Genomic DNA, 27,754 nt, shown 5'->3' on the forward strand with positions numbered 1-27,754 from the left:
TCTAGGTAGGCTGTTTTTGGATGATGTTCCTTAGCAGGTGAAAGATCAAAACCAGAGCCAAGGCAGTGATGGCTGTGACACGGGAGGGATGCCAAAGCCAAAGGCTCTAATTAGTTACAAGAGGCATCTTAGTGCCACAAAAGGAACAAAGAGACAGAGAATAAGAGTGGGAATCCAACTCTCCAAACACTGGCAGGAGAGGACAAGAAGATCTCCACTCAGTATCTGCCAGACAAAAAGCATCTTTGGGGACAGGTTGGCTGGTGTTTCCTTCCTCGACATGCAGAGATCCTGGAAAATCACAGGGCTCAGATCTCAGTAACAATTACACACATGTCCTCTCTTCTCCCACAAGATCCAGGGGGGATTTAGGGAGCCACCAAGTTTCAGAGCCGGGAAGGGACCCGGGCTTTTATTGCCAGTGCTTGTGAAGCTCACCGGGGAGGGAGGCAAAGCAGGTGGTGGACACTGCACCACACCCGAAGCCATGAGGCTGAGCCCGCCTGTAATGCGGTCTGTGACCCTGGCAAGTCACTTTCCTTCTCCAGGCCTGGGGTCCTCACGTGTCAGACGGGAGGATGGACTAGATGATCTCCTCCATTTTCATTCATTTGATACAACTTCTTGCTACATGCTTTAGCTACAAAAATCAGTATGTGCAGGATAAAAAGCATCAGTTCTAAATCTGAGTCCTGAAATGGTGATTATGCATGTCCCAGATTTTCTGAGTTAGCCACAAGTTCAAGCATGTCCCACTGACTTCAAAAATCTACACACACTTGTCAGGTCATTGCTCTGGACTTGAGGGGTCTCAGATTATGGACTGGGGCAGGTCCGGAAGGTCAGGTAGGGTGAGTGCTGGCATGGGGGTGGATGTAGGGGGCAGCTGAGTGCCTGGGGAAGTCTAGCTCAGTGAGGCAAGCACAGAAGGCTCTCAGGACCAGTGGGACACTGGGAACTCGGAGCAACACCACTCTCAAGACAAGCAGTCAATGTCTCCGAGGGAGGTGATATGATCTCGGACCTCAGGACAGATCTTACAGATCACTGCTAGTCTCTAGGCCCAAAGGAAGGAGCCCTGTCAGTAAGAGTGATGGCTGACCTCAGTTTTCTAGTCTTTACATTAGGCCTAATAATAAGGACCTAATGTTTAGAGAGCATAGTACCGAGCACTGTGATGTGCCCTCCTATAGATGTTAGCTCATTTATGCTCAAAGCTACCTCATGAGCTAGCCACCATGACTTATATCCACTAGCATAAGGAAACGTATCTATTAAGATAAAGAAACCAAGACTTAGGTTAAAGTGACCTGCCTCAAGTTGCACAGTTCTTAAATGGAGAGGCCAGGTCTGAATCCAGGTGGAAACCTAGTTGACATGGTTCTCACACACTGTCTTCCTGGGGGAATGAGTTAAGGTGGATTTGATGCATGGTAGGTGCACAGTGTTAGTTTCCCTTTCCTGGTGGCATAAGGAGGTGGGAAGTTTTACATGGGGGCTGGGGTCCCAGATTTCCCTCACCCAGCTCGCCCTGGGCCAACCCAGCACCCAGTGGCCTTGACCTCCACCTTGCTCCTGTGGGGCCCAGTTTCCCTCCCTGACCTGCTTTCATAGGAACAGCTGCAGGAGACAGTGAGAGCTGCTGTGTGCTCTGCTCCTCGAGGTCTGTCATTTCCTCCTGGGTGAAGGCCATCTCCTCCATCCTCAGGTACACGACTTCGCCGGGGCTTCTCAGCCCATCTGAGCGGCTGCCTGGGGAGGACAGTGAGTGCATCATCTCTCTGCATTGGAGGAAACCTGGGGCTCCATGAGGGCAAGAAGGCAGCTCTGGGCAGGGCTGAGGAGGAAGGTAGGACCATCCCTACCAACAGCAATCCAGCCCATCACCTGCCCAACTGACTTACACGGTAGGCTGTTCCTGTTGTGCAGGAGGGTGACAGCAGGGTCATCCTTGGGGGTCTGAGGTGTGCCCCGGGTCATGGGGGCCTTGGTGGAGTCCCCGTCAGCGAAGGCCTCCATGTCGGGGGACTGGGGGGAGCTGTCCATGTGGCAGGCAGTGAGCGCGTTCTGGTACTGCTGCCGCGTGATCTGGAAGGAAGAGGCAGAGGAGGGGCGGAAGCTCAGGAGGAGCTGGGCAGAGCCCTCCCTGGATGTGGCCTGGCTTTCTGAGTTCAGAAGCAGCCCCACTGGGGTGCTTTGGAACCCCTGGTCTCTGTGGCCCGGGATCCACGATCTGGGCCTTCCCCAAGCTGTACCAGCCCAGCAGTTAAGGGACAATGAGGGAACCCTTTGCTTATTTGCCACCAGAGTTCACTCTGTTCATTTTTATCAGTGCACCTTCTGAGACTCAGGAGAGGATGGAGGGCATCTTCCATTATAGGTGGCTGCCCAAGGGGAAATTGAAAACACAGGCTTATACTATTGTCAAGGGCCCTCTTCCTAAGAGTCAGTGGAGACTCAACAAGAACAAGACCCCCTGCTTGTGTAGAGGGCTGAAAGAAGAAACAAACATATGAAGATCACAAACTCTGGCAAAGCCACAGATGAAGCCAGCAGGTATTACTTTTTTTCTGATGCCCTCCATAGTCACGTAGGAATCCATTTGATAAGTCTTTTAAGAAATTACTGCCAGGAAGAAGCGTCTTTCTCTAGGTGAATTATATACTTCCTTACGTCAGATGAGAAATCAAATATCCACTAGGTTTCCCTTTTTTGCTTTTATGATCAGGAAGGTCACAAATTTACCACTTACTTGCAGTAAAACTCATTTCTGATAGCCTTTTCACCAAACTGATTTGCAATTCCATTTCCATTTTTTATTGAAAACATCGTTGGATTATTTATTTGCTTTTGGAAATCACACATAGTACTGGAAGTGCTACACATATTCCTGAGGAGACGGAACTGACCATTAGGTTTTCAGATGTTGGTGAAAACTCTGGTGCTAGTGTTACCCAGAAGAGCCTGTTTTTGCAGATGGAGGTTGGAATATGAGGATGGCACCTTCCAGCCACACAGAGCATTATGGCTTACGGAGCACTTAGAAATGTGTTACCTCCTTTGCTGGTCACAGTGTCTACATGGGGTAGGCATGAGAAGTCTTTTGATGTCCATTTAACAAACAAGAAAGTGAGGTCCAGAAAGGTGAGGGACTTGCCTAAGGTTTGACAGTTAGAGAGCCTTCAGAGTTCTAGCCAGGGCACTGTCTCGTGTGGTGTGTGTTTTGCCTGGAAAGAGCTATTCATTATTTGGGGCCAGGGAGATGGAAGGTGAGGTGAGAATGTGAAAGTCCAAGTTCTCAGCGGGGAAGCTCCACAGATAAATAATGGCACCCCTTGTAATCTAGACATTTTGGTTTAAAGGGCCTTTACTCTTGCTCTCCAGGGGAAATCGTCTGAGCCTGGCTCTGCAAACGTCCCTGGCTGCATTAGATTGCCTTTCACATGCCCAAGGGAGGTTGCCTTTCACAAAACTTTTGGGGAGGTCCTTCAATAGCTGCTGTCATTTTGGGGTCGATAGGCATCAGATGACTAAAGAGAAGCTGACACATATCTGAACCAAGGTCATCACCAAAACCCAATTTTCTAATGTGCCCATGGGTTTTCTGAAGGTGAAGCTTTCTCTGGAGTCTTGCAGGTTCTCCTGGCTTAAAGGACAGGAAAATTTCCTACATGACACTTGATAAGACCAACCTCAGCCTTGATATTACCCTGTTTGGGTTCTTTTAACTAATTAGTTTAGATTTGGCTTCCATTTTGGCTAAAGAACACCAAATGACCCTTCGCTTAGAAAACACAGTGTGAACACACTGCCTACTCAAGACAAAGGTTCAAGTCCCAGTTTTGCCACTTTCAAGCTGGCCGACCTTGGCCAAATCATTAACCTCTCTGAACCTATAAAACAGGCCCAGAAATAAGGAGATTATATGAGTGAATGTGTTATACAAGTGTTAGGAATGATTGTTTTAAACACATCTATATCCATCTCTTACAATTTGACTCTATAATGGGCGTACATTTCAAAGAACCGAGTCAACCTTACCATCTCATTCTGTCTATAAATGGTCCACACACACCAGGAGGTGGGGGTGGCGGAAGAAGCAGTGTCCCCGCTGCTCAGAGGTGTGACTGGAGACGCAGTGAAGGCAAGCCTAAGTCTTGGGAGAGTAAACCCTTAACCGAGAAAATAAAGCAACGAGAAAGTAGGGGAAGAAAGGTGATTCTAAGTAGGGACCAAGGAAAAAGGAAGATGAAGAAGAAAAGAAACAGTGAGTGAAGGAAAGAGAGGAGGAAGGGAGAAGGAAGGGGCTGTGTTCTGATTTGACCTTGAATGGATCTGTAAGCTTTGGGCTCTGATCAGTTGCTGTGGTCCCCAAGCTAGAAGCCTCTTGGAAGTGTTGCCAAGTGCTCTACTTTATTCAATGAATTGATTTATTTCTGGAAAGGTTCTGTTCAGGTTGTACCTTCAGTGACTGTACCACTCTCTCTTTGTTCTTAAGAAACAGTGATCTGCCCCTCCACTAACCTGGAATCAGGGATTCAGGAACTCTAACTCTCTCCTTAAGTGTTGTTATGGAGGAAAGGATGAGCTGGGAGTAAAGTACTACCTCTGGTAACAATATCTAGTAAACGTATTCCTTCTCTGTAAGGTACTGAGCTCCCTGTCACTGGAGACATGCACACAGATGGTAAACAACTGCTTGTCAATGGTGGTTCTCTAAAGAGAAGATTTGGATGGCTACAGTCAGGATCATGCATTAAAGGGAAGAAGTATGGTAGTGTGTATGTGTGTGCATGTGTGTGTGTGTAGGGGGGGGTGCTGGCCCAGGGACAGGGGTGGGGCAGATGTTGGAGGAGGGTCTGCACCACTAGTGCGTGGTTGTGTTTTACTTTTCCCGCCTTTGTGATTGCATAGCTTCTCCATGTGTCTCACAGCCTTGCATTCCTACTGCCTCCTCTTTTCAAGTTAAAAAAAAATCACAAACTAATACCTGTCAATGTGTCACCTTAAAAGAAATTGCTGAGAAGTCACCACTCTGGAAAATGTATTCAGGGAAGCAACCCCCCCCCCCAACTGCATTTCCAGATTCAAGCATCACTTTTTGTCAGCTCCCTCCCCTTGTTCACCTAGGAAGACTTTTCTACCCAGCAACTACTGTCCAAGAAAAACATACTGGCTACTGTATCGAACAGCAACAGTCTGGGAGATTACATAAATGGCTCTGCCCAGTTTTGATAATCCAGCCTTGCATGGCCATAGTGTGCCCACTGCTTGCCAACAAAGAAACACTAGTCCAGCTCAGCTCCTCCGCCATGTTCCTTGAATGTATCACATTTACTTGCCCTCCATAGCCCTATTTATCATCATCCTCCCCTCATGCCATTACCTTCACCCTTCTCTTATTCTTTCTTAATTCTTAAAGGTCCAGTACGTTCTCCAGCCAATATAGTGCTTAAAAACAAAATGCCATACAATTTTGTAATCAATTATATACAACCCTGCATCGGTCACTCATTTGATTTACGTTTCTTCTCCCCAGTTATATTTCTTGAGGATGGCTCATGGTGCCTAGAACCATCATTACTGCTCAACAAACACTTACTGATTGGCATTGAGGGAATCAAACCACTGTTCAAAAGACATGTTCTTATGCTCTGTTCATTACTGTACATACAACTATTTCTTCGCAATAGCTTGAGTTCAGGTTGTTTCTTCCTTTATACTCTGACCAGCTAAGAATTCAAGCATCCTCTAAATTACAAAGGAAATGGATATCTGTTTACCTTGAAACTGACAGAAGTTAAGGGTACTCTTTGGGACATTTTGACTTAGCAGCCAATGTGTCCAGAAGTTAATCTTTCAGCCAGTGCTATGTCTCCAATCATTTTATGATGTTCTGCTTACATTTTAAATTTTCAGGTGGTTTATTCATCCCTCAAAACACGATTCTGTAATTTAGAGATTCTGCCACCAGATGGTGGTGGGGCATCTTAGCCAGTTACACAATCCAGGCTATAAGACATCTGTCAAATATTCTGAGTTTAATAATGACATTTACAGAACACATTTCAAAAAAATTCATAAGGGTTTTTTAGTACCTTTATAACTTATTACCTATTAATCACAGCTTTAATACCTTTCCCAGATAATCATTAAGATACACCTTTCCATCTAATTTTGTCACTTCTCCTGAAGGCAAATTACTCCTGGACTTAAAGTTCTGGAACTTCAGTCAGTTGGGCAGGAAAAGCCCTTGCCACCAGTCACAGGGACTTTTGCCAGAAAAATCACTCCTTTAGTTTCCTCAAAAACTATCTCCATGTTTAAAAAAAAAAAGAGGAGATGGGGTTTCTCCCATTTTTTTCCTATCTCCACTTCTGAGGAAGGTCTGCAAGGAGAGGGCTTCAGGGCTAGAAGAGGGAGAAGAATCATGGGCTTCGGTTTTCTGAGGTTTAACCTCATTGTCACTTGTTAAGTGTCCGCAATCATACACACTGTGAGTGTAAGCTGGGTTAGTTCCTAAAGTCACTTCACCCTGGCTCCGTCAGCTCTGATTTCCCTAAACTCTCCCTAAAGTCCTAAAGACTTGAGGGCTGGGACTTTGGAGACAGACAGACAGACTCAGTCTGGAGGTTAGTTCTGCCACATACCAGCCATGTGACCTTATACTCCTCAAGGATAAATCGGGGATGACACAGTACCCATGTTTTAAGGTGGCTGTGGGACTGAGTGAATAATGCAGACCAAGGACTTAGAGTGTGTGGCAACCCCCACACCTCCGCCACCAGTCATTATCCCAGCCCACCCCCCCAGGTTCGGCCCCTCCCTCTGGTAACTTTCCATGGTTACTTTTATCAACGATGTGTCTTAGCTCAAGGTGTCTGCAGAGTTCTGGAATACAGAAAGCCAGCCAGCACACACCACCCCCAAATAATCAGGGTGAGTGTTCTCAGCAGAAGAAGAGGACCTTTTTCCACCTTTGTGATTTCAATATGCCTCTCACAGAGGGTCCAGCCTGCAATAGGGACAACAGTTACCAAGTGAACTCGTTGTGTGTTTGGTTAGACTTGGGTAAATGGGATTCCCTCCTGATCTCAAGTGTGTAATGGTTTGCAGAATGCTAGTAAACAAAACAAACAAAATAAAACCTATCAAAGCAAGACAAAGGAGGAAATCTTAGGGTGTTTCTGTCCAATACCAATCGCATGAAGGGTATGAAGAAACAGCTCTCCTCTTTAATTACAGGCCAGTAAGCATCGCTACTTCTCTCCACCACACTTGCAAGGCAGTTCTCTTCAAACAGCTCAGTGACGTCAAGGGGGTGTAATAATTACTACAGACGATTTTCAGCTAAAATACAGGCTGGATTGTGTTTTAGACTTTAAATATTAAGGTGTAAAATCTTACACATATGTAAAATCATAGCATGATTTCTTTTACACACTTGGTTTAGTAATCTTGAAAAAACAAAATCAACCTGGTGTCAATGGCAGGGGACCCAAAGGCAACAGTCCTGCCAGCAACTTGTCTCAGGTAAGCTAATTCCCTATTGCTTTGTGCCTCAGTTTCCCCAGATGAAAAATGGGCATCGGGAAATCTTAATGAAAAATTATGGTTCAAACCAACAAATGAACAATAATGGTGACAAACTGTGAATAGAATAAAGCTAACTGAGACCAGGGCCTTGAGAAAGCCGGGGAACAATTACCACGCGGCATTATCTTGGAACAGGGGGAACGGGATGCACATCCGAGTCCGCATCCCCAGCCAACTCCGCCGGCGAGTTACCTTTACGAACTGCACGTCGCTGAGGATGTGGACGGAGTAGTCGGGCGTGTAGAGGTTGTTGCTGCTGCTGCACAGCTGAGTGTTGCTCCCGCCAAAGTCACTGCGCTCACGGTTCGGAGACTCAGAGCGGTTCAACCCACTGCAGCGGGAAGGCGACCGGTTTACTGCAGATAGTGAGAGAGAGGAGAGAGAGAAAAGGCAAAGAGGGAAGGTGGAGAGAAAAGAGAGGGGAACAGAAAGAGGGAGAGAGAGACAGAGAGGTGGTGTTTACAGAAGTCCTACAGAACGTTTAGGTGATGGCAACACTGGGTGGTGGAACCGGGCCCTCACCCTTCCCATCAGAGCCCAGGAAGATGCTCGGCTGCATCATTTACGAGCAGCAAATACCTAAGGACCTCAGGGCTCCACTCACCTCAGGCTCCTCCTGCTCCCCACGACCTCCATCAGCGAGGAGCAGGGCAGAGGTGGCCCACTGGCTCTCTTGGCTCTGGGATAAGCGCAGGAGATGAGGACCCTGCCGTGCGTCAAGGTTGCTACCCCAGACCATGAGACCTTCTACTAGGGTGTTATTTTATATAAACTCCATTCACACACCGTCTTTTAGATAGGCGGAGGCCTTAGGTTTGCCCTAAAAACCACCTGTCACAGCACAGATACCAGCCCTCACTGTGGGGTAACTCAGGCCCGCCCCAACACTGGCAGGGCCGGGGACCCTTGGAGGCCCACAAACCACATAGATAGGTACCTGAGTCACATCAATAAACTGTTAAAATACATTGTAGTCTCCCTTGTCCTTGACAAATATACCTCCTTAACCTGGAAAGCCAGGTCAGACCTAAAGAGTTTTGTGCCAGAAAATGGGCTGTACTGGGAGAAGCAGCCTTGTCGTAGGGCTTCGTGGTCCCGTCTCCCAGAGCTGTTGGGGTGGGGAATTCAGGGTTCCCGTACCTGAAGCGGGGTCTAGAAAGAAGAACTCAGCTCTGGGCGATATGTCCCTTTGGCTCTGTGAACACCTCACCCCACAGAGAGGGCTGGGACTGAGGAGGACCAAAGTGGGCCCCCTGAAGTGTGGGTCCAGGGCAAGGCTCTCTCGAAGCCCAAAGACGGGAGACTAGAGTAACCCTCCCGGCCTTTTGTCAAAGGCCTCCTAAATGTTCAGAGTCTGCCTCTTTCTCCATTTTCAAGAACCACTTCTTGGGAAAGTTCAATTAAGACCACATCACTTGGTTTCAGAGTGGGCCAGGCGAGCTACCCGCTCAGGGCCCACAGAAGGGAAGTGCTTCAGGTGACCCAGCATTGGCTCAACCACGGAACAACCCCCGAGTGAGAGACTGTGGAGCCCCTCCCACCCGCTGCTTCCCAACTGATGCTGCTCTGCATTTCTTCCCCAAAAAAGAGAAATGCGAGGCTCTCAGCCTCTCCTAACACAGATTCAGTTCAGGGGAGCAAATGAAGAGTCTGATTCCTCAGAGATTCTGCTCCTTTGTTCTTTCAGGGAAGAATCTTAGGAATTTAATTCTGCCTCTTAAGATAATGCTGCCATCAATCAAAATGTTTGATTAGCATCTCTTTGGAGTGATTTCTGGAGGTCTGACGATCAGTTTAGCTGGCAAGATGTTATTGTTGTCTGGCAAGCCATGTATCAGAAAGATTAAAATGACAATGGGTTGAATCATTTTCTCATTAGAGCATAGTAATCGCGGCCTTGATAGGATTATAGAATTAAGGGTTCCACTTCCAGCCCTCCCCTTCCCAGAGAGTGTCATTCACATATATGCTGTTACTGACAACAGAAACCTGGGAGCTACCGTGACTGCTGCCAACTGTCAGCCCCACAGCAAGTCCACTTCTGACATCATAAACTCATCTGCCTCTGTCTCTGTCTCCATTCAAGTCCCAGTTACCACCACCTTCGCCTGGACCACAATCTGGTCTCCCCACTTAAAATCTTATAATCTGTTCTCACCTCAGCTGTCAAAAGCACATTTTAAAAACACAAATCAGCTTCCTGTTAAATCTGAATAAAATCCACACTCCTTGCTGTGACCCCTAAAACCTACCTCCTCACCCCGGTGACCTGACCCCTGCTTTCCTGTCTGATCTCATCGTGGGGCTCCCTTTCCCTCCCTGCTTTTTCTGCTCTGAACTACTGGCCACCTTGGGGATCCTCAATCATGCTAGCGTCCCCCACCTCAGCAGATGCCGTTTCCCCTGCTCCCCCCACCTCCTCTCATCTCATCCCCCCACCCCTGCTCCTCCTTTTCAGTCATTAGGTCAAAAGACCTGTCTTTTCTGGTCGTTGCTGTACATCTAGGACCTAGCACACTGCCTGGCCCAGAGTAGGCACTCTATTAAAAAAAAAAAAAAAGTACAGAATGAACAAATCAGCACCTTAGAGTCCCTGAAGGGGTTTTTACTTAGAATCTAAATTTTGTTTTAAAAAAGGTTTTAGGGCTCTCAAATCATCATGGAATCAGAAGGCCTTACCCCTGTAACCTAAGTCACTCGGGGGAAGCTGACTTCTCTAAGTAAGGGGTGGGTAGAGGGACACTCCAGAAATGCAGTGGAGAAAGTACACAGTATACAGTGAGAGTCCAAGGGCACCAAGAAGCCTCAGGACTCGGCTCCGTAACTTGAGGAAGAGGCTGCAGGAGCATCAGGACCTTCTGTTTGTCTGTCTGTCTGTTTAATAAAAGAATGTTAAAAGGGGGTCCTACAGTCAGGTCTCTAAGGCCCTACTAATCCACTGGGTGACACCAGAGTGACCAGGAACCACAAGGGACAGTGATGGTGCCACGGAGAAGAGAGTGAAGCACCAAGGTATTAGGCAGAAAAATCCTCATTTCATTTCTAGCCTTGGTCCTCTGAAAACAAACCGATGAGTTCTGGCTTGTCTAGCCCCCCTGTGGCTGCTCTAAGGTGGTGGCGGACTAAGTAAGTCGGTGGTGCTTCCTGGGGGCTGGTTGTTGTGGAAAAGGTGGGGAGGCAGTCCTGCAGGAGTGCAGCTTCTGTGGTGTGAGGAGAGTCTGGAAAACTGCACCTTGCCCTGGTGGGTCTTGTCCTCAATTCGTTTGGAACAAGGAGAGAGTGTGAGCAGAGCCTTGTGGCTCAGTTACCCTGAGAAATAACCACTGCACCTTGATAACCTTCCACTTTGCCTGGTGAGACATGTGCTTCACACACCTCACATCGGCTGTTCTACACCCTCATCCCTTACATCACAATTCCAGACAGGCTCAGAGAGGACAACAGGGAAACACAACTCCATCTTATCCACTAGACAACTTCTGCCTGAATCACTTCCAACAGCTTCATCCCTCTTCTCCACAAAGCTCTCATCCTCACTGGCACCCAGCACAGGCCTATCAACCTGTCGTCACTCACAGGGACAGCCCATCAAACATAAGCGACATCACTGTTGTGTTTGGAGGAAAAACATCTTTTTTTTTTTTTTAAGTAAAAATAATGCTATTGAAGGTTATTCATAAAATCCCAAAGGTTTCCCAACACCAAAAGATGCAACAGTCTTACAAATGTCGGGTCTATAAAAGCAATTTTTAAGTGAAAAAGGAACCCTCACTTCATGACAAAGAAAGTCCCAGCTTCTCTGAGTGTTGTGTGAGATCAATGTTTTCGTGTCCCAGAGCCTGACATTCCTCAATAGGTGGGATGCTGATGACTCGGCATTTTGGTAATTGTGCACATACACTCAGAGGTTTCTAGCAAGGGAAATGGAAATGCTTTTAATAAAAAAAAAAAAAAAGAGGAGAAATCAGTAACAGACGAGTGTCCCAGAAGCATGGCAAACTAGTTCAAGTTGTCTAATTCCCCTTGGCATTTCCTAAGAGCACAGAGGCACGGCTTGGGGAAGTGAAGCGAGAAGGAAAACCCCAAGCTCAGTGCAAAGAGGTCTAAGAGGGGACAGATTAGTGACACCTAAAACTGACCAAAGGACCGCTCAACAGGGGGCAGGCCAGGCCATCAACATTTCCCTTGCCCAGGGAAACATAAGGTGGTGGCAAGGGATACCTCATATCCTCAAGCTGGCCCTGGAGAGACTGGGTGGCAGAGGGAAGGGTTTTCTGCTCTAGACACCCAAGTACTGTGGGGAAGTGTGGCAGACCTCATTCCTGCAGACTGCGTGGTCAGTCTGCAAGAGATATCTGCCCAGGATGGCAAGCTGGAGTTACTGAGACTGGGTGGAGAAGACACTGGGGTAAAATTGGGTCAGGGTGGGAGAGGGGGTGGAAGAGGACTTCACACTGCAGTTGGGGCTGGATGGAATCTCCCCTCATTCTGCACTGACAGACAGGAGCCCTGAAAACCTCTGTGCAGCTCTGCTGCTTTCCTCGTAACACCCATGTCTGGAGAGCCTTTGCAAACCTATCCCAGGAGTGGGACCCAGGATACAGAAGAACACTCCCCTCCTCTTTTCAGCCTGGGGAGTTGAGGGGAAGCAGGGTTCAGGGGCTGCTCGCTTACATCTTTTGGAGCATCAGTGAGGGGCAAGGGGGAACAGCTCACTTCAGTCATCGTCACTGTGCCCCAGGCCATCTGTGGTCTCCAACTGGATGGAGGAATTTAATTACATAGGCTTATACGAGTACAAACTAGGATTATTAAAATTCATCGTTCTGGGGTAATAGTCAACATCAGACAACCAAATGTCAAAAGCTCTCTGTCAAAGCTGCAATGCGAACTCCACAAATCAGCCCAAGTTAGGAGCCCAGATGAACTTGCTCACGTTACACAGAGCTTTAATGGTTCCCAAATGTTTACTACGCAAGAGCCAGCCCAAAGGAATATTTCCACTTACCACATTTCACAAAGTAAAAAGATTATTTTTAGGTACTCTCTTTATATTCTGGGAAAAAACTGTCCTCATTGATCTCAAAGTATATTACAGATGGACAATCAAGCGTTGAAAAAAGACCCTTGCTCGAGACCTCTCTCCTGTCTCTGTGCTTTTGTGGATTTGGAAGGATTGTCATGGGGAACTTGAAATCATCTCCATCATCAGGAGAAGAAAGAAAAGAATGAATGTGGGGAAAGGGAATGATAACTGTACTGGGACCATGTACTCTCAGTGGGTTGATCAGAAGTTTGGTTTTTAAATGAAAGCACCTGCAAAGCTGACTAATTACACCACACTCTGGAGGTAATCCACAGACCACTCCGTTATTCTTATTTCAAACTAACACATAGAAGGAAACTCCCTGTGGGTAATGGTGGCAATATTTGACGCAGAGACCACTGGCCTCAATCCAATGTGAGCACCATAATTCATTAGCACCGCTGCTTTCAAAATGCAAACAAGTCACAGCCCTCTAGAGGGCGCAACGTGCCCACATTCAGAGGGCAGCAAGGTTCCGGGCAGTAGAACAGGGCCTAAGAGACTTAGATTCCAGTCCTCAGCCCTCCACCTTCTTACTACACCTCTGACACTGACCCAATGGCTTAATTTCTCAGAGCTGTTTCCTTACCTGTTGTTTCCCGACAATGATTCCTGCCCATCTCCTAAGGTGGTTGCAGGGATCAACTACAGTAACAAAGGTCTTTTTAAACTTAAAGGCCCTATTAATTTCCAGGGTTTATCTTTTTCCCCATGTAAGATGGAGTTAAGACATCATATACATGAATAAATATTTCTAGGTCATAAATTAAGTATGGGGCCAGAATGTGCCCAGGACTGCTTTCTACAAAAATGTGATGACTGTAGCTTCTTCTTCTGCTGATATGGAACGGAAGTAAAAGTGACAGTGGAAATACCAAAATATAGGTCCTGGGGATGTCAATCACGGTGGGCTATAGAGACCAGATAACAGCAGGTGGGTCGAAGAGGGCCTCAGGAGGAGCAAGGTGCTCCCACCTCTCATTTTCTCCTGCTGCACCCGCCACTGCCCAGCTCTGCAGAGTTAAACCAGGGGTGGGGAGAAGCTGGCCTTGCTCTCCCCTCTCTCCTGCTCACCTGTTTCCTGTTGGGTTGAACACCCAGTCACGGAAACTGGGGGGAGGGTTAAAAGAGCTCTCAGGAGCACATGGCACCAGCCAGGGTTGGGCCAGAAGTCTCAGTACCTCCTAGGAGGACTGCACAGCAGAAGTAGTCACCTTAATTTCTGCCTAACACCGGGTTACTATGAACTAGAAGTAATCTTCCTTTAACTAGAAAGTCACAATTAACTAGGTTGTCTCGTTAACTGAGGGTTAACTAAAAAGAAAAATATGGCCCTGCTCTCATGCTTTCATCCCTTTTTTTAAAAAAAAAAATGCTTTGCTCTTTTTGGTTGGAAATCTTTAAAAAATGTGTATCTTCCCTTTCTGCCGAAACTTCATAGCACATTCTTCATTCACCAAGATTCCACATGTGAAGGATCTTGAAGGTCCATGATGTGGTCATTTCTAATTCTGTTGGCATGCACTTAGCTGGTGAGGGCACCAGACTGGCACCTCACATTGACCATGCTCCTGTAGTCATCACGAAGGCATGAGCTCTCACAAAGAGGGGAAAATTTTTATTTCTTCTTGGAAAATCACTATCAAATAAGACAAAAAAACTTTGGTGAAATTTGAGAAGGTGGTTAATTCATCTTGTACAGATAAACATGGGAACCAGATGGCTTTTGATGGAAAAATGCAATTTGGGAGACAGGAGAAGTCAACATTAGTACTTCTGATGGTGCAGATTCGGGGGTTTGGGGTCTCAGGACACAGCCTTTTTGAATGCTGAGGGTCTACTGTACAGATAGCAAAACAAAACTAGATTCTTGATGACAAGACATGGTGAGGCCTCAGAACCATTACCACAGCTTTGGGATAAGGAAGAAAAATGTAGAAGGTATGGGAAATTAGTCTGTGTTCTAATTTCAGCGTAACTTAACAAATAAATTCTTAGTTTGGTCCTTACTTGCTTTGTGACCCTAAGAGATCAACTTCTAGAGATGAAAACAAAACAAACACTCGATTGATTGTTCAGATTTATTATATTCTACTCAATGCTTGAATTACTGTGTGGCTGTATGAGGAGCTGCTTTACTCAATTAAAAAGAAACCCAATAACTTTCATTTAATTAACAAGAAAGGTCAAACCTAATGAAAAGTTGTTTTGAAATTTTTACATATTGCATCCTTTGAGCAGAGCCAGAGAGAATACGGTCACTACACAGTAACATTACTAGGAAAATGAGGATGAGAAGAAAAGGTGGGAAAAAAATAGGAAAAGAAATATTGTTTCTTCCTGTTTTTCTCCTGTTGCACTCATCCCTCCATTCTGCAGTCAGACAAATGACAAGGAAAAACTCACACCATCCCTCACCCCACCATTTCTCCATCTATGCACACAGACACATCCCTGGGAGCTAAGTTCACAAGTGAGACCATTGAACCAGCAATACCTGGGCAGTGAGTACGAGTGACTGTTACCAGTGCAACATGCTATGCCTCAGTCATGGGAGTGCCTGTTGGGAGAGACTAGTTTTCATGCGGGACAGTGACAGAGACCTAAAGGCCTCTTGCAAACCCCGTAGATCTACGGAGACCGAGACACTCATGCATGTTTACCTGGGGAGCCTGCCAGAGAGTCCCCTCTGCTGAAGGCGAAGGTACGAGACACAGAGACAGGCACTAAAGAGTCAAGGGCCAAGGATTTGAGTTGCAAAGGGGAAGACAAACACAAAAGGAGAGAGACAAAGAGCAAAGTGGGTGAGACAGTCTGTTCCCTGATTTTCACAACATCACATTTCTCTGACAAAGGCAATCTTGTCTCTGAAATCATGGAAATCACACCCTCTTACAAAGCCACTCTCCAGAAAGAAGAAAATAAAATAGACTTTGCTGAACATCTTCCAAAAAGATGCACAATAACCTTAGAGGGAATCAGACCTGCCAATGACAAGAACAGGCAGTGCCCCAGCAGGGACGTAGCGTTCTCTCTGCGGCTGCCTTTTTGAGCCAGCAAATACACTGGGAGCCCAGCACTGCATCTCCACCAGGGTCTCCCAGTTGCACAGGTCTCCTGCTCACCTGCAGGAGGATTGAAAGAGAAGTGCATACTCCCGCTAGGGGCATCCATCTTCGAGGAAGCTGTCTCCTGTCTCAGACTCTTAGGAGCTCCCTCTGTGGTCACAGTGCTGGGGAGGAACTGGGCATGGCTAGAGACTTGGGACACGGGCAGGGCAGCATCTCTAACAATCTTATTGTGAATCAACTTGATGAATTAAGTCATAGTCACTTCTTAGCAAGTACAAGTGCTCCAAAGCACCTCTCTTCCTATTCCCCTTTCCTTCTCTTTCCCCACAGAGTATGAAATGGTGCTGGCTATCACTTGGAACCTAGGTGGGGTGGGGTGGAGTGTGTAGCAATACTCCAGTCCTTCTCCAATCTTGACCCTGATTACCGAGTGCTTCCGTATTGGTATCTGTCTTTATCTCTCTTATCTGATCATTCCCAGGGTCCCTTCCAAGGAGCTAAATGAAGTCAGTCTGCAAGTGACAGCGCACCAAAATAAGCAGCTTCCGCAGTCGTAGCTGCTGCACCCAACGATTGTCCTGCAGTTACCCATTAGAGCAAGGGAGTGGGGAGGGGGAGCTTTATACCTACCTGCTAATCATACACTTCGACATGAGATGTCAAAGAATATTTGAATGGTTCCTAGTGTTGCAAGACACACTGGAGTAAGAAACCCCATTGTCTTAAGAAGAATCCTAGCACTTCTGGACCACAAATTAAATGTACACCCTGCTAAGCAGATAGGAGATTTGTTCTCTTCCTGCCTGCATACCCCTGTGGGCATCTGTTCTGGCCACATTGAGCTCAGGCCCCATTCCTCCAGAATGTCGGGCTCACCATGGTCCTCCTGGGTTCCCTGGCAATCAGAACCAAGATAAAGGAGACAGCCAGCTGGGTTCCCCTCACATTGCACAGGAACACCAGAAGGACTCACTTGTAACCTCAAGTTCAACTCTGAGGCATCACAGGGCCACTGTTCTGGCAAATTCATCATCTCATTTATCACCCTCAAGGGGACAAAGCTATAGGCTGGCATCAAGGACAGGGGTAGTTTGGTAGCCTGAGACCCTACAAGAGTTTACTGCCTCGTGGCTCAGCCTTAATCTCTCCCTCAATCTACAGGTGAGGTTGTTGGCCAGTGAAAGATGCTGAGTGGCTGGCCCTGGGCTGAGAGTGCACCTGGGACAAGTGTGGGGTGTGGTGGTCTTTGCAGTTAGTTCACACCCACTCCACTAAGTGGGGAGGCCTTGCGGGGAGAAAGGAAAATTCTCTATACCCCTACAGGCTAATATGAGTTCTTTTTCCTCCTGAAGATTGGTAAAGATGCTCAGAAGTGTGAGGAAGGAAAGAGAGTTAATATTTTCTTTTAATCAGTTTTGAAGGAGAGATTAGTGTTGCAAGTTTACTGTCTCACTGATAAAATGGAAGAATTCTTATAGAAAGAATTAGAGACAGGAAGGAAGGAAAAGAGGAAGCCAGATAACATCTTCCTACTACTTAGAAAGAAAAGTCATCTAAATTTTAAAAGAAAGTCATCTAAATTAGGGAGGATAGCCCCCCAGAGCTCCCACCTCTTTTGACTTTGTGGAAGAGCCTGAACATGGCCAGCCTGTCTAGGTAACATTTAGAATCCGAGGTGTTACTCTGCCTTGAGCAATCCCCAATGTGATGGATGGTGGAAATCTCCTTTAGAAAACTGAGGTTTACCTGGTCCTGTAGACCATCCCCTCCCATCTAGACTTCCTGTTCTGGGTAACGATGCTTCCTTCATCAACCTTAACTGAGATTTGTTGGCTTTTATAAGTATCCTAATGTACCAGGGCTCTTTATTTTCCAGATCTCCTTCAACTCATGTTGGGCCACCCCTTGGGTATGGACAGCAACTTCAATTTCATTTCAGCCTCTGCTGGGCTAGGATGTAAAATTGCACTGTAAATTGGTCCAATATTCTCACCTAGGAAGTGCATTCTGGAACATGATAGATCTAAAAATCTGTATTTTACTGTGCTGTGTGAACTAGTCAGAACACCAGAATGCATCGAGGTAAATCACCAACTTGCTAGGTGATTTGGAGCAAGTCATCTCTTTAGTGTCTCTGCATTAAAACGGTATCTATCTGTCATGTGCCAGGGATTATAAGACCAAGCTGTGGGACCCTGTGATAAATCCCAATATAAAGCACTATGTAAAATCTTTTTTTATGATGAGGAAAAAAACACCCATTTGGCATTGAAATAGCCACTATAAACACTAAGACCTGAAAGCAATGCAAAATTCAGACCAGTGAACTAAAAAGAAATCTAGAGGAGTAAGGCTTTCTGGATCACACGTGTATCACAATAAATGCCATGCCCTCTACACACAAGTGCAATGACTATGCAGGAAACAGAGAGAAGGTAGAGCACAGAGGGGCAGGGCACGCCCGCCAGCAGCCCTGTGCCAGTCCCCACCATCAGCATGCACGGCCAGCTGCAAACTCTTCACCAGCCGAGATGTGGTGAATGAGGAAAGAGAAGCAGGCAAGCAGCATATGCAACAGCCTGGGACTTATGTCCTAAGATCCTGCAGTCATTTCTTACTAACCCCGACAGACGCAGTAATAACACATTACGGCTTGCAAGTAAAGGACAGTGGGTGAACTATCACAGCAGAGGAGGAAAGCTGAACCTTCACCAGAGCACAGAGACCACCTGCCTGCATTCCCTGGCAGGTGACAGTAAATGGTGCCTCCCCTCACAAACTCCCCCCACCCCACCATTCATCACTTGCATATGAGCAGAGAAGTAGCAGAAAACACTCCAGACACACAGAAACTAAGCCCCCCGTGGTCCGTGGGTACCTGGCAGAAAGCAGTGTTCCTGGCAGAGCTTTACAAAAAGGCTGCCAGCATTTGTGTTAGCCCCAGCCTAGGCTGATAGTGCTGGGTCTAGGTCCCCAGAGTGGGCTGAGGCAGGACTATGGCAGGGGAGACGAGGGAGGGGGTTGAGAGATACATACGAAAGACAGAGGATCCAGCCAGACTTCCAACCTTCCGCACATCGTTATCTAAGGACAGAATGATGCAGTGTGTTTCAGAGGCAATGCAGAAAACACACCTTCTTAAAGGAATTCTCCCTCTTCCTCCCCACCCATGGCACTAATCAACCCTTTAAAAATAGGTGGAATCAGGTAGAAGTGCAAAAAGTAAAATAAACTTGCCTTTTCATATTGAAAATTACCACTATCTATCCCTAACACTTGATAATGTCACAGTCTACCATATACTTCTACTTCTAAAGCCCCGGAAGTTAAAAGGTTTGTCCAGGGTCCATAAAAGGAGTCAAGACTTGAACCCAGATGCATTTTCTACACAGTCCCACTGCTTCCCCAATAAGCTATGGCTTGGAAACTGGAATACCTGAGCAAGCACTGGTCATGATGGCTGGGACACCATAGTAGGTGAAGGCTCCGTTCTCGAAGCGAAGGCCTTCCTTACCAACCTCCACCTCCACTTTACCCTGGAGAAAGAAGGAAGTGTACTAAGGGTGTGGACGAGCACTGCCAGCTTTATTAGTGATTACGATCCACTTCTGCTTGGTTAGTAAGTGGGCTTAAAATCACAGGGGAATGTGAATTCTGTCCAGATGAGCTTCAGAAACAGAAGCTCCAACTTCAGGAGCCCTTTGCAGTAAATTAACTGCTGCTTAATAAAGCAGCATCCAGTCATGAACATCCAGGCTCTCCTTGCACGCTGTAACGGCTCTTCCATGATGCAGGGCCAGGCACCAAGCTAGCCAAGGACCCCGTCAACTGCCCCACTGGTTTAGTCCGAGATTAGACCATCTCTTAAGTCTGGTTGAGATAAAGCCTGATTCTGTGAGAAGCTTGTTTAATTCATCGCCATTAATAATGATCGCTAATGTGCAGCACAGGGAGTGCATCTTTGGGCCTGAACTGTATGTGCACTTCATGGATTCTCAGTCAATCTGTCCTACACCCTACCAGGCCTGTACTATTTTTATCCCCAGTTTACAGATGAATCAATTCTGAAGCTGAGAGAGGCCAAATAACTTGGTCAAGGTTAGTTAGGAAGTAGCAACATTGGAATTTTAAAGCTAGATCTTTCCAATTTCTGAACCTACACTCTTGCCACTATATTTTACATCCTCCAAGTTTTATTTGAAAATAGTTATGTTTATATTAACTGTAAGACTCTATGTGTTCATCTTGTTACATAAACAATATAACAGGACCCTTCTTGATTTCCAACAGTTGTAGTAAAAACAGTAAAGACTGCGACTCCATGTTTGGAGAAGAGAGGGCATTTTATTGAGGCTACTTAGAAGGATAGGTGTGCAAGCTGGGTGAGAGCAGACAGGCTGCAGGTGGACTGTCACAAAGAGTGGCCACTTCTAAGTCAAAGAGAGTTTAATTAAGATTTTAAGACAATCACTGTATCTAGGGTTCATGAGATTCTGCTGGGAAGAGATGAGGAATAGTGACAGAGCTAATGGTGAGCCAGGCCAGAACACTAGCACTATCCAGAGCTGGAACCTGCTGACTCTTATTTACAGGCCTATCCAGGCACCCAGGGCAGGTGGTGACCATACTTATGTGAGTATGGGAAGATGCCGCACCTCTTTCATTTGGTCATTTATTCCCTTCCCGATCCCTTTCAAGGAGGAGAATATTCAAGGGACTGCAAAGGCTGAAGCACTGGCAGAGAGTGGATGTGTTCTGTGAGCCTCCAGAAAGCAGAGTGAGGACGAGTGTGGGAAATCAGAGGTGGTGAGATTTCAGCTTGACAGAGAGAAGGGTTTGAAATAAGAAATGTCTGAAGTTTGGAGGTAGTGCACAGTTCCACTCCTGGGTGTGGCCAAGCAGAGACAAGGAGGTGTTAGGGATTTTGTAGGGCAGCAGCTCTGGAAGATCAGAAGCAGAACTCCTCTGCAGGGAGGTACTCACCACACCCCACCACAAACATCGCTGACACCAGAATAAAAGTCATCAAGAATCCACCACTCCAGGATGCAAGCCAGTTACATCTGTCCCTTTCTGCAGGTCATGGACAAATGCCCACCCCAACTGGCCTTGTTTCCAAGGCAGCCAGCCAAGCCTTGGAACCTGGCATGGAGGAGGCATGGCCATTCCTCTCCAGCCTAGAGATGCCCTTATCTTGTCCTTAGAGGGTCCCTGGCTTTCCCACTCACCTGCAGAAGCAGCACAAAGTAGTCCACAGGGCGGTTGCGCTGGTAGAGGTAGTGTTCTGCGGCCTTCTTGTTCTTCTCATCAAACTTCAGCTCCTGGATCACATTGGGATGTTTCAGGAGCCGGAGCAGGATCTTCTCCGAGAGGTACAGAGATTTGAAGGGCTCCACTTCTAGGGGAGAGTGAGAGGCAGGAGGAGTCAGCAGCTGGGAGGACTCAGGGTGGGCACAACCAGGGCCATTCATACTCCCAGGCACAAAGCTAGCAGAGTTCCTGCAATTTTCTTGCAATGTATGTGTCTGGCAGGGGAGGGGTCTTAAAGCCTAAGGCCTTCCCCATGCCCTCTGGGGATGTGTGTCCCTGCATGGGCATCTCAGGAGAAACTGGTCATCATTTTGGCAATGTCAGTTTTGTTATTTTCTCTTTGATTGTATTGAAAGTTGAGCATACACTTAAAAAAGAAGGCAGTCTTGCCATTTGTAACAACGTGGATGAACCCGGAGGATATTATGCTAACTGACATAGCCAGACACAGCGGGAGAAGTACCACATGACATCACTTATAGGATAAACCTAAAATAGTCAAACTCATGAAGCAGAGAGTGGAACTGCCCAGGGCTACGGGGAGGAGGGGGTGGGCAGGTATTAGTTAAAAGGTACAGAGTTTCAGTTACACCAGATAAATAAATTCCAGAGATCTACTGCACAGCATAGTGCTTACAGTTAACAATACTAGACTGTATACTTAAAAATTTGTTAAGACAGTAGATCTTATGTTAACCACATAATAATAATAATAATAATAATAATAATAATAATAATAATAATAATAATAATAATAATAATAATAAAGATGGTGGGAGGAAACTCTTGGAGGTGATGGCTCTGTTTATGGCACAGATTGTGATGACAGTTTCATGGGTGTATGTTTATCTTCAAACTCATCAAGTTGTATACATTAAACGTGTACCATTTCTTCGTGTGTCAATCATACCTCAATACAGTAGTTTAAAAAAAAAAGAGTTGGTGATGGATAAGTAAGCCATGTGAACAACGAAGGCTTTGATTCTATAATCAAATGAAATACAGAGAATTTAATCTGACTTATTTGTATGATATATATCTATTGAATGAAATGAAAGTTAACAGAAACAGTTAATTATTTAAGTGGTGAGTTCTCAATAATGAGAAGCATCATTGCATCATATTTACATGTTAATAGATGTAATTATATATTATTTTGTTGTGTTATGTTATACTATATATACTATTATATTGTATTATAGTATATCATTATATTGGACAGATACAGCTTATTTGTTCTAGGAAATCAGATAGCCCGTAGTTAAAAGAAATCTGTGTTCAGAACTAGGTTACATGTTGAGAACTCTAAAGAAGCTCCAATTTAAAATTTTCTATTTTTTAGTACCTGAAACAGTATTAGCGCTCATTATATACTCAATAAATATATGTTGGATTAATTAAGTATTGAACTTAGTAATATGCGTGATGATTCTAGATCAGCACGTTAATTAGGCATGGATGAGAAGGTTAGAGGGCTCAAAGACAAATTCTACCTTCTTTACAAGGAGAAATTTATTTTTAGATCCTTTCACTTTTTTTTCTTTCCAAAGATTCCAGGATTCACAATCCACATCCGTATTTTAAGAACTCATAGCTCATAGGCCTACATGGCCCCTGGAGGGTCCTGGGGCCCAGGGCCTTTGTGGCTGGGCAGGACATTGCCTTTCCCTCCCAATGAACCCTCTGGGGTACCCCAACTCCTGCCAGGAAGCAAGCGGAGGAAGGGAAAAGCGCAGCAGTGGATTCCTCAGCTCTTTTCTGGAGAAGAAGAAAGAAAAGCGGAGTTGTGTTGTACTCACTTCCTCCCTAGAAGATCAGGCGTGGGGCTGAAAATGACAGTATGTGGAGTCCTATCACCCCACCTAACCTCCCCTCCTGGAACAGTAGTTCTCAGTCCCGGCATTGAAATTAGGTTGCAAGGTATCAAAAATGATTTGGTGCCTGGGTCCCACCCCCTAGATCTGCTCTGTTGGCCTGGGGCAGAGACACGAGTGGGCAGATTCATACCTGTGGCCATGAAGCGGTGCGTGGCCAGCAGAAGCTGTGGAGAGATCTTCACCCTCATCTCCGAGTCGGAAAGCTTAAACAAGGAGAAATCATGCCGCTTCCTCTCTCGGTGCGGGACCCTCTGCTTTTTCCGATTGTCAGCTGTGGGGACAGGGGCCAGATTGCAGCTATCAAAGAATCACTGTTGATTTTTGAAGGTTTTTCCAGAGTCATCTGAGACAGATAGGTCCTCTGGGACCACAGGGATTTCTGCAAAGTGTCAACTGTAGGTGACATCACAGCATCTCCTTCCCAGGGAGGGGAAGGATGTTGATAAGGGACAGAAGGTTGGAGACACTGCCATGTCTCAGTGTTATCTGCACTGAGGTGGTGGACGGTGGAAAACGGGAAAGCCCAGCCTGGAGCTCCTAAGCTCAGGCTTCTAGGGCTGGCTCCCCTGCTTATGGACTGTGCAACCTCTCTAAGCATCAGAGTGTTTGTGTGTTTTAATCTATAGAATGAGGTTAGTGATTAATCCTAACTCTTCTGCTCCTCTCGGGCAGTTATTATGAGACTCCAACCAGAACCTATCTGTGAAATGCTTACAAAAAGGTGTTCAAATACAAGGGACTTGCATTCTAAGCGTCAACGACTTTGGCAGGGCCCGGGGGGTTCTGCCTCTGCCCTTCTCCTGGCCCCAGAGATGGGCTCACCTGGTCTCTTCCTGCTTATTCAAATCACACTCTGGGCCCTCCCTGAGGCATGCCACCCAAGGGAGGAGGACAGTCACCCCCTTTTCCCACTCACAGTTCTCCTGCTTCAACTCTGGCCCCTCCATGGGGAGAGAATTGGGAGAAATAAAGGAAAGAAGAGAGGAGAAAAAAATGGGAATAGCTCTATAATCCATAATCCCTGGTTCCTTCATGGGGGCCACAGGCAGGATTATAGTGATTATTGATTGAGAAAATTTGCTTTTTCCAATTAATTTTTTCTTCCTGATTTTTAAAAGCTTGTCTTAATAAAATATGTTTGGGGGTTTAGGAGAATGTTTTCTTTGATCATGTTTCTTTTGCTTTCCCTTAGTTTTGAGTAAAATTTTGAAACTTTAGCCTATCTTAACCTTGTCAGCTGTGGGGACAGCCCTGAGCACAGGTTACGGGGAACAGGGAATGGGATTTGGGTTTCCTCCAATTCTTTTGCTGCCACTAATGAGCAACCTTCTGATTTGCATGATATGTTTGTCTAAATATCCCTTCCCCCTCCTCCATCAGAAGCCACTGAATATTTATTTCATCATGAGCGAATCAGTCCCTCTTTATTCCTTCTATTTTAATAGTGAGTATTTAGAGTATTAAGGCTGTTCAAACAGATGCCCTAGGAGGAGCTGACCCATTTAGACCACCATCACTACTATCAGCCACTAACACTTCAGTGTGAATGTCTTCACCAGTAGATCTATTGAGATACTTGAGAATTCTAAATCAAGGTTAGGGGGCAGAGGTGGAGAAGGGCGAAGAGAACAGGAGAGAGAGGTCAACCCCTATTTCAAGAAGACAGGCTGGGCCAGGGCACCAAGTAATAACAGACACTGTGACACTCACTATGTTTTGTCAAGGCCTGGCCCACACTTCGGGTCTCATCTCTTCTTACTCCAAAGGGCACAAACACTCTTTCTACACCACTGGCTGCCTTAGAGTCTCAAAGCTTTTTCTGCTGAGCTAGTTTCTGAACAGCTGCCTCTGGCAAACTAAGGGGCCTGGAATGGGTTATCTGAGGGGAGGAAAAGAGAATGCTATCCCAGGCGATGAAACTGGGAGGAGGAAACCCTTCCTGGCCTAGGGACTCCCATGGATTTAGATAACACTCCCATCCCAGAGAAAAGCAGGCCTTTGTAACATTTGCAAGCAAAGTTTTGATAAGACTCAGTAACCAAAAGGAGTCACTCTCTGCACAGAGAAGTCTGTGTTGTTCCTGAGGAGGGAGTGAGCAGGAGGGTGAGGAGGCCCGAAAGGAGGGAGCAGGGACCAGAGCCAGGGCTGGGAAGGAAGGAGACGGAGAAATCAGTCAGTAGGGCTGAAAACGCACAAGGGACAAGAGCAGCGTCTAAAAGGGCTACTGAACGTTTGGCTTAGGCTGTGGTGCGCGAACTCATGAATTTCCACTGCACACTGACATTTTGGGTGAATGCGTTGTGAGTGGAACCCCACGTGCTGCTGGGGTCTGCATCTAGATGGACGAAAAGACAAACCAAGAACAACACAGGGTACAGACACAACGGCAGAAAGGCCATCCAAGGCACACTTTGTTTCCTTTAGTTCCTTTCCCATCCAAAGACCAGGAGGTCTCCTTTTCACAGTCTTGGCTCCGTTCCTGAAGGTTCTCTCCTGATAAAACATTTAGCAAGCATGCTGTCAGTGATTCAGGGTGATTCAAGCCAGGGCATCTTGCCATGCCAGCCCCTGGCATGATGAGGCTGACACACAGCAACGCCTGGGGCTTATCTGGACCCCCTTGCACACTGTCTACCAAACTAAGCCCGCTCTGAGAATCTTGGACAACAGCCAAGGCCATGCACTTACTGTAGAGATCAGTTTCGTCCAGGATCTCCGACTTAATGATCTCCTCTATGATGTCCTCCAGTGTGACAATGCCCATCACCTCATAGAAGGGGTCCCCTTCTCCCTCATTATTCACCCGCTGGACAATGGCCAGGTGAGATTTTCCTAGAGACAAAGGAAGTCACAGTTAAGAATCTGGGACATTTTCAGAGAATTCCTTGTGAGAAAATTATACTAAGTTGCTCTCTGACCAATGTTGGAACTGAACCTATCCCAGGACCTCTTTAAAATATCAAGTTTGTGTACAAGCTCTTATAAATGCAAACTTTATACTTTTCAATCTGTCTCTTTTTAGGAAAGTTACCCAATATACACAAAGCCATTAAAATTGTTTTCTTTAATTTTCGTATATTAGCAAGTATACCTAAGCTGAAGGAGGATGAATAATCAAATTGGAAGAATAAGAATTTGGAGTCAGAAGTATTAGGTTAGAAGCCTTTTTCCCTCCTGCAAACTTTCCTGTCCCCCCGACCCCCTCACTCCATCTAGTCCAGTTATATCTGTGCAACTGACCCTGGACAAATTATTTAACCTGTACTGAGTCTCAAACTCCTCACCTAGAATTAGGGAGTAATACCAGTCTGGTAATTTTAAAACATGGCCCCCCAATTCTTTGATACACCTCCCACCTCCCACTGTCTACTCCTCTTCCCTTGGGTGTGGGCAGGCTTGTGATTGCTTCAACCAATAGAGAATAGGGAAGCATCTGCTCTGAGACTTCTGAGGCTGGGTCATAAAAGGCACGTAGAGACACTCTAAGAAGTCTGATGACTACCCTGAGGCCACCGTGGTGCAGAGACCCAAGTAGGTGCTGAGGTGACAGCCCCAGCTGAGCCTGGCCTCTGAGCGATCCCCCCAAAGTGCCAGACAGGTTAGTGAGGAAGCCACCTTAGTGGTGGATCCAGCCCCACCCTCTGCCATCCTCCCCAGCCACATAGCTCCTCTCCAGCTGTGGGCACACTCAGAGCAAAGCAGGGATAAGGAATTCCTGACTCAGAATTTGTGAGCATAATAAAATGGCTGCTGTTTCATGCTTCCAAGTTTTGGGTGGCTTGTTAGCAGCAAAGGGAACTAGGACAACCAGGATCCATAAGGTGACTGTGGAGCTCAAATGACCTAGCAGGTGTGCGAAAGCACTTTGTAAACTATAAAATGTCATAGGCAGTTAGTTAGTTTTTATTGCCCGACAACTGAAAACAATAGTTAACATTTCTTGAGCTCTAACTATATGCCAGGTACTACTTGGAGCACTTCACATATATAGATTCATTTAATCCTCATAACGACCCCTGAGACAAGTACTTTTATTACCCTCATTTTACAGATGAAACAACTGAGGCACAGATTGGTTAAGTAACATACCTAAAGTCACACAGCATGTAAGACACAGAGCTGGATTGTGAACCTAGGTAACTGGATTCGGTCCTAGCCTAGGGACTGAGTCTTACTTAACAGTCCTGCTTCACCTTGGTTTGTTTCTATCTGCTGATAGATATATTTCCCAGACCTCTTTCTAAAATGCAAAACTTCTTCTTGGCTAAGAGACATTTTAGGAGAATATCTAGGATACTGACTCAGATGTTATTCTTGCCAAAAAAAAAAAAAAAAAAGGAAGTTCATTCCTTATCAGTGTTGCCTTTTATAAGCTTTTGCTTGGTCATTGCTAAAAATATCAGATAAGAGGAACAGTCAGTTTGCTGGAGGCATAATTAACCATTAAAATTTAAACACATGAACTTCTGTATAAAATACCTCAAATCGAAAGATAGCTACTTATTGGGATTTCTAATGGGAAAGACAGCATTTGTATCACTCAAGAATGGTCTCTAATTTCTTCTCCACCTTCAACCTATCCTTCAGCCTACTCTCAAAGTGATCTGATCATGCCACTACCCCGCTCAAACATCCTCGATGGCTCCCTAGCTTGCACCAAATCAAATCTAGACTCATTAGTTTGATATTATCAAGACTGTAAAATGTGGCTCTTCCCTGGCTTTCTGAGTGAGCACTCTGCTACGTCCCCTAATCATCCCGGACTCCAGGTGCACCAGGTTGCCCCCAGCTCCTCAACTTCGTCCACGTCCACT

The 27,754-nt window shown here is 46.1% G+C and overlaps 1 protein-coding gene across 1 annotated transcript in view; it reads right to left on the bottom strand.

Annotated features, from left to right (window-relative positions):
• CNNM1 (cyclin and CBS domain divalent metal cation transport mediator 1) overlaps positions 1–27,754 on the bottom strand; it is a 52,146-nt gene that overhangs the window by 5,978 nt on the left and 18,414 nt on the right. Inside the window, exons 2-9 of the mRNA XM_045507527.2 lie at positions 25,629–25,772; positions 23,071–23,211; positions 20,982–21,151; positions 19,190–19,289; positions 18,790–18,837; positions 7,789–7,952; positions 1,905–2,088; positions 1,603–1,752 (exon numbers count right to left, since the gene is read on the bottom strand). Coding sequence (XP_045363483.2) covers positions 1,603–1,752; positions 1,905–2,088; positions 7,789–7,952; positions 18,790–18,837; positions 19,190–19,289; positions 20,982–21,151; positions 23,071–23,211; positions 25,629–25,772 — 1,101 coding nt within the window. The remainder of the gene's footprint in view (positions 1–1,602; positions 1,753–1,904; positions 2,089–7,788; positions 7,953–18,789; positions 18,838–19,189; positions 19,290–20,981; positions 21,152–23,070; positions 23,212–25,628; positions 25,773–27,754) is intronic.

This window comes from Camelus bactrianus, chromosome 11 (genome assembly GCF_048773025.1).
Source record: "Camelus bactrianus isolate YW-2024 breed Bactrian camel chromosome 11, ASM4877302v1, whole genome shotgun sequence".
NCBI lineage: Eukaryota > Metazoa > Chordata > Mammalia > Artiodactyla > Camelidae > Camelus > Camelus bactrianus.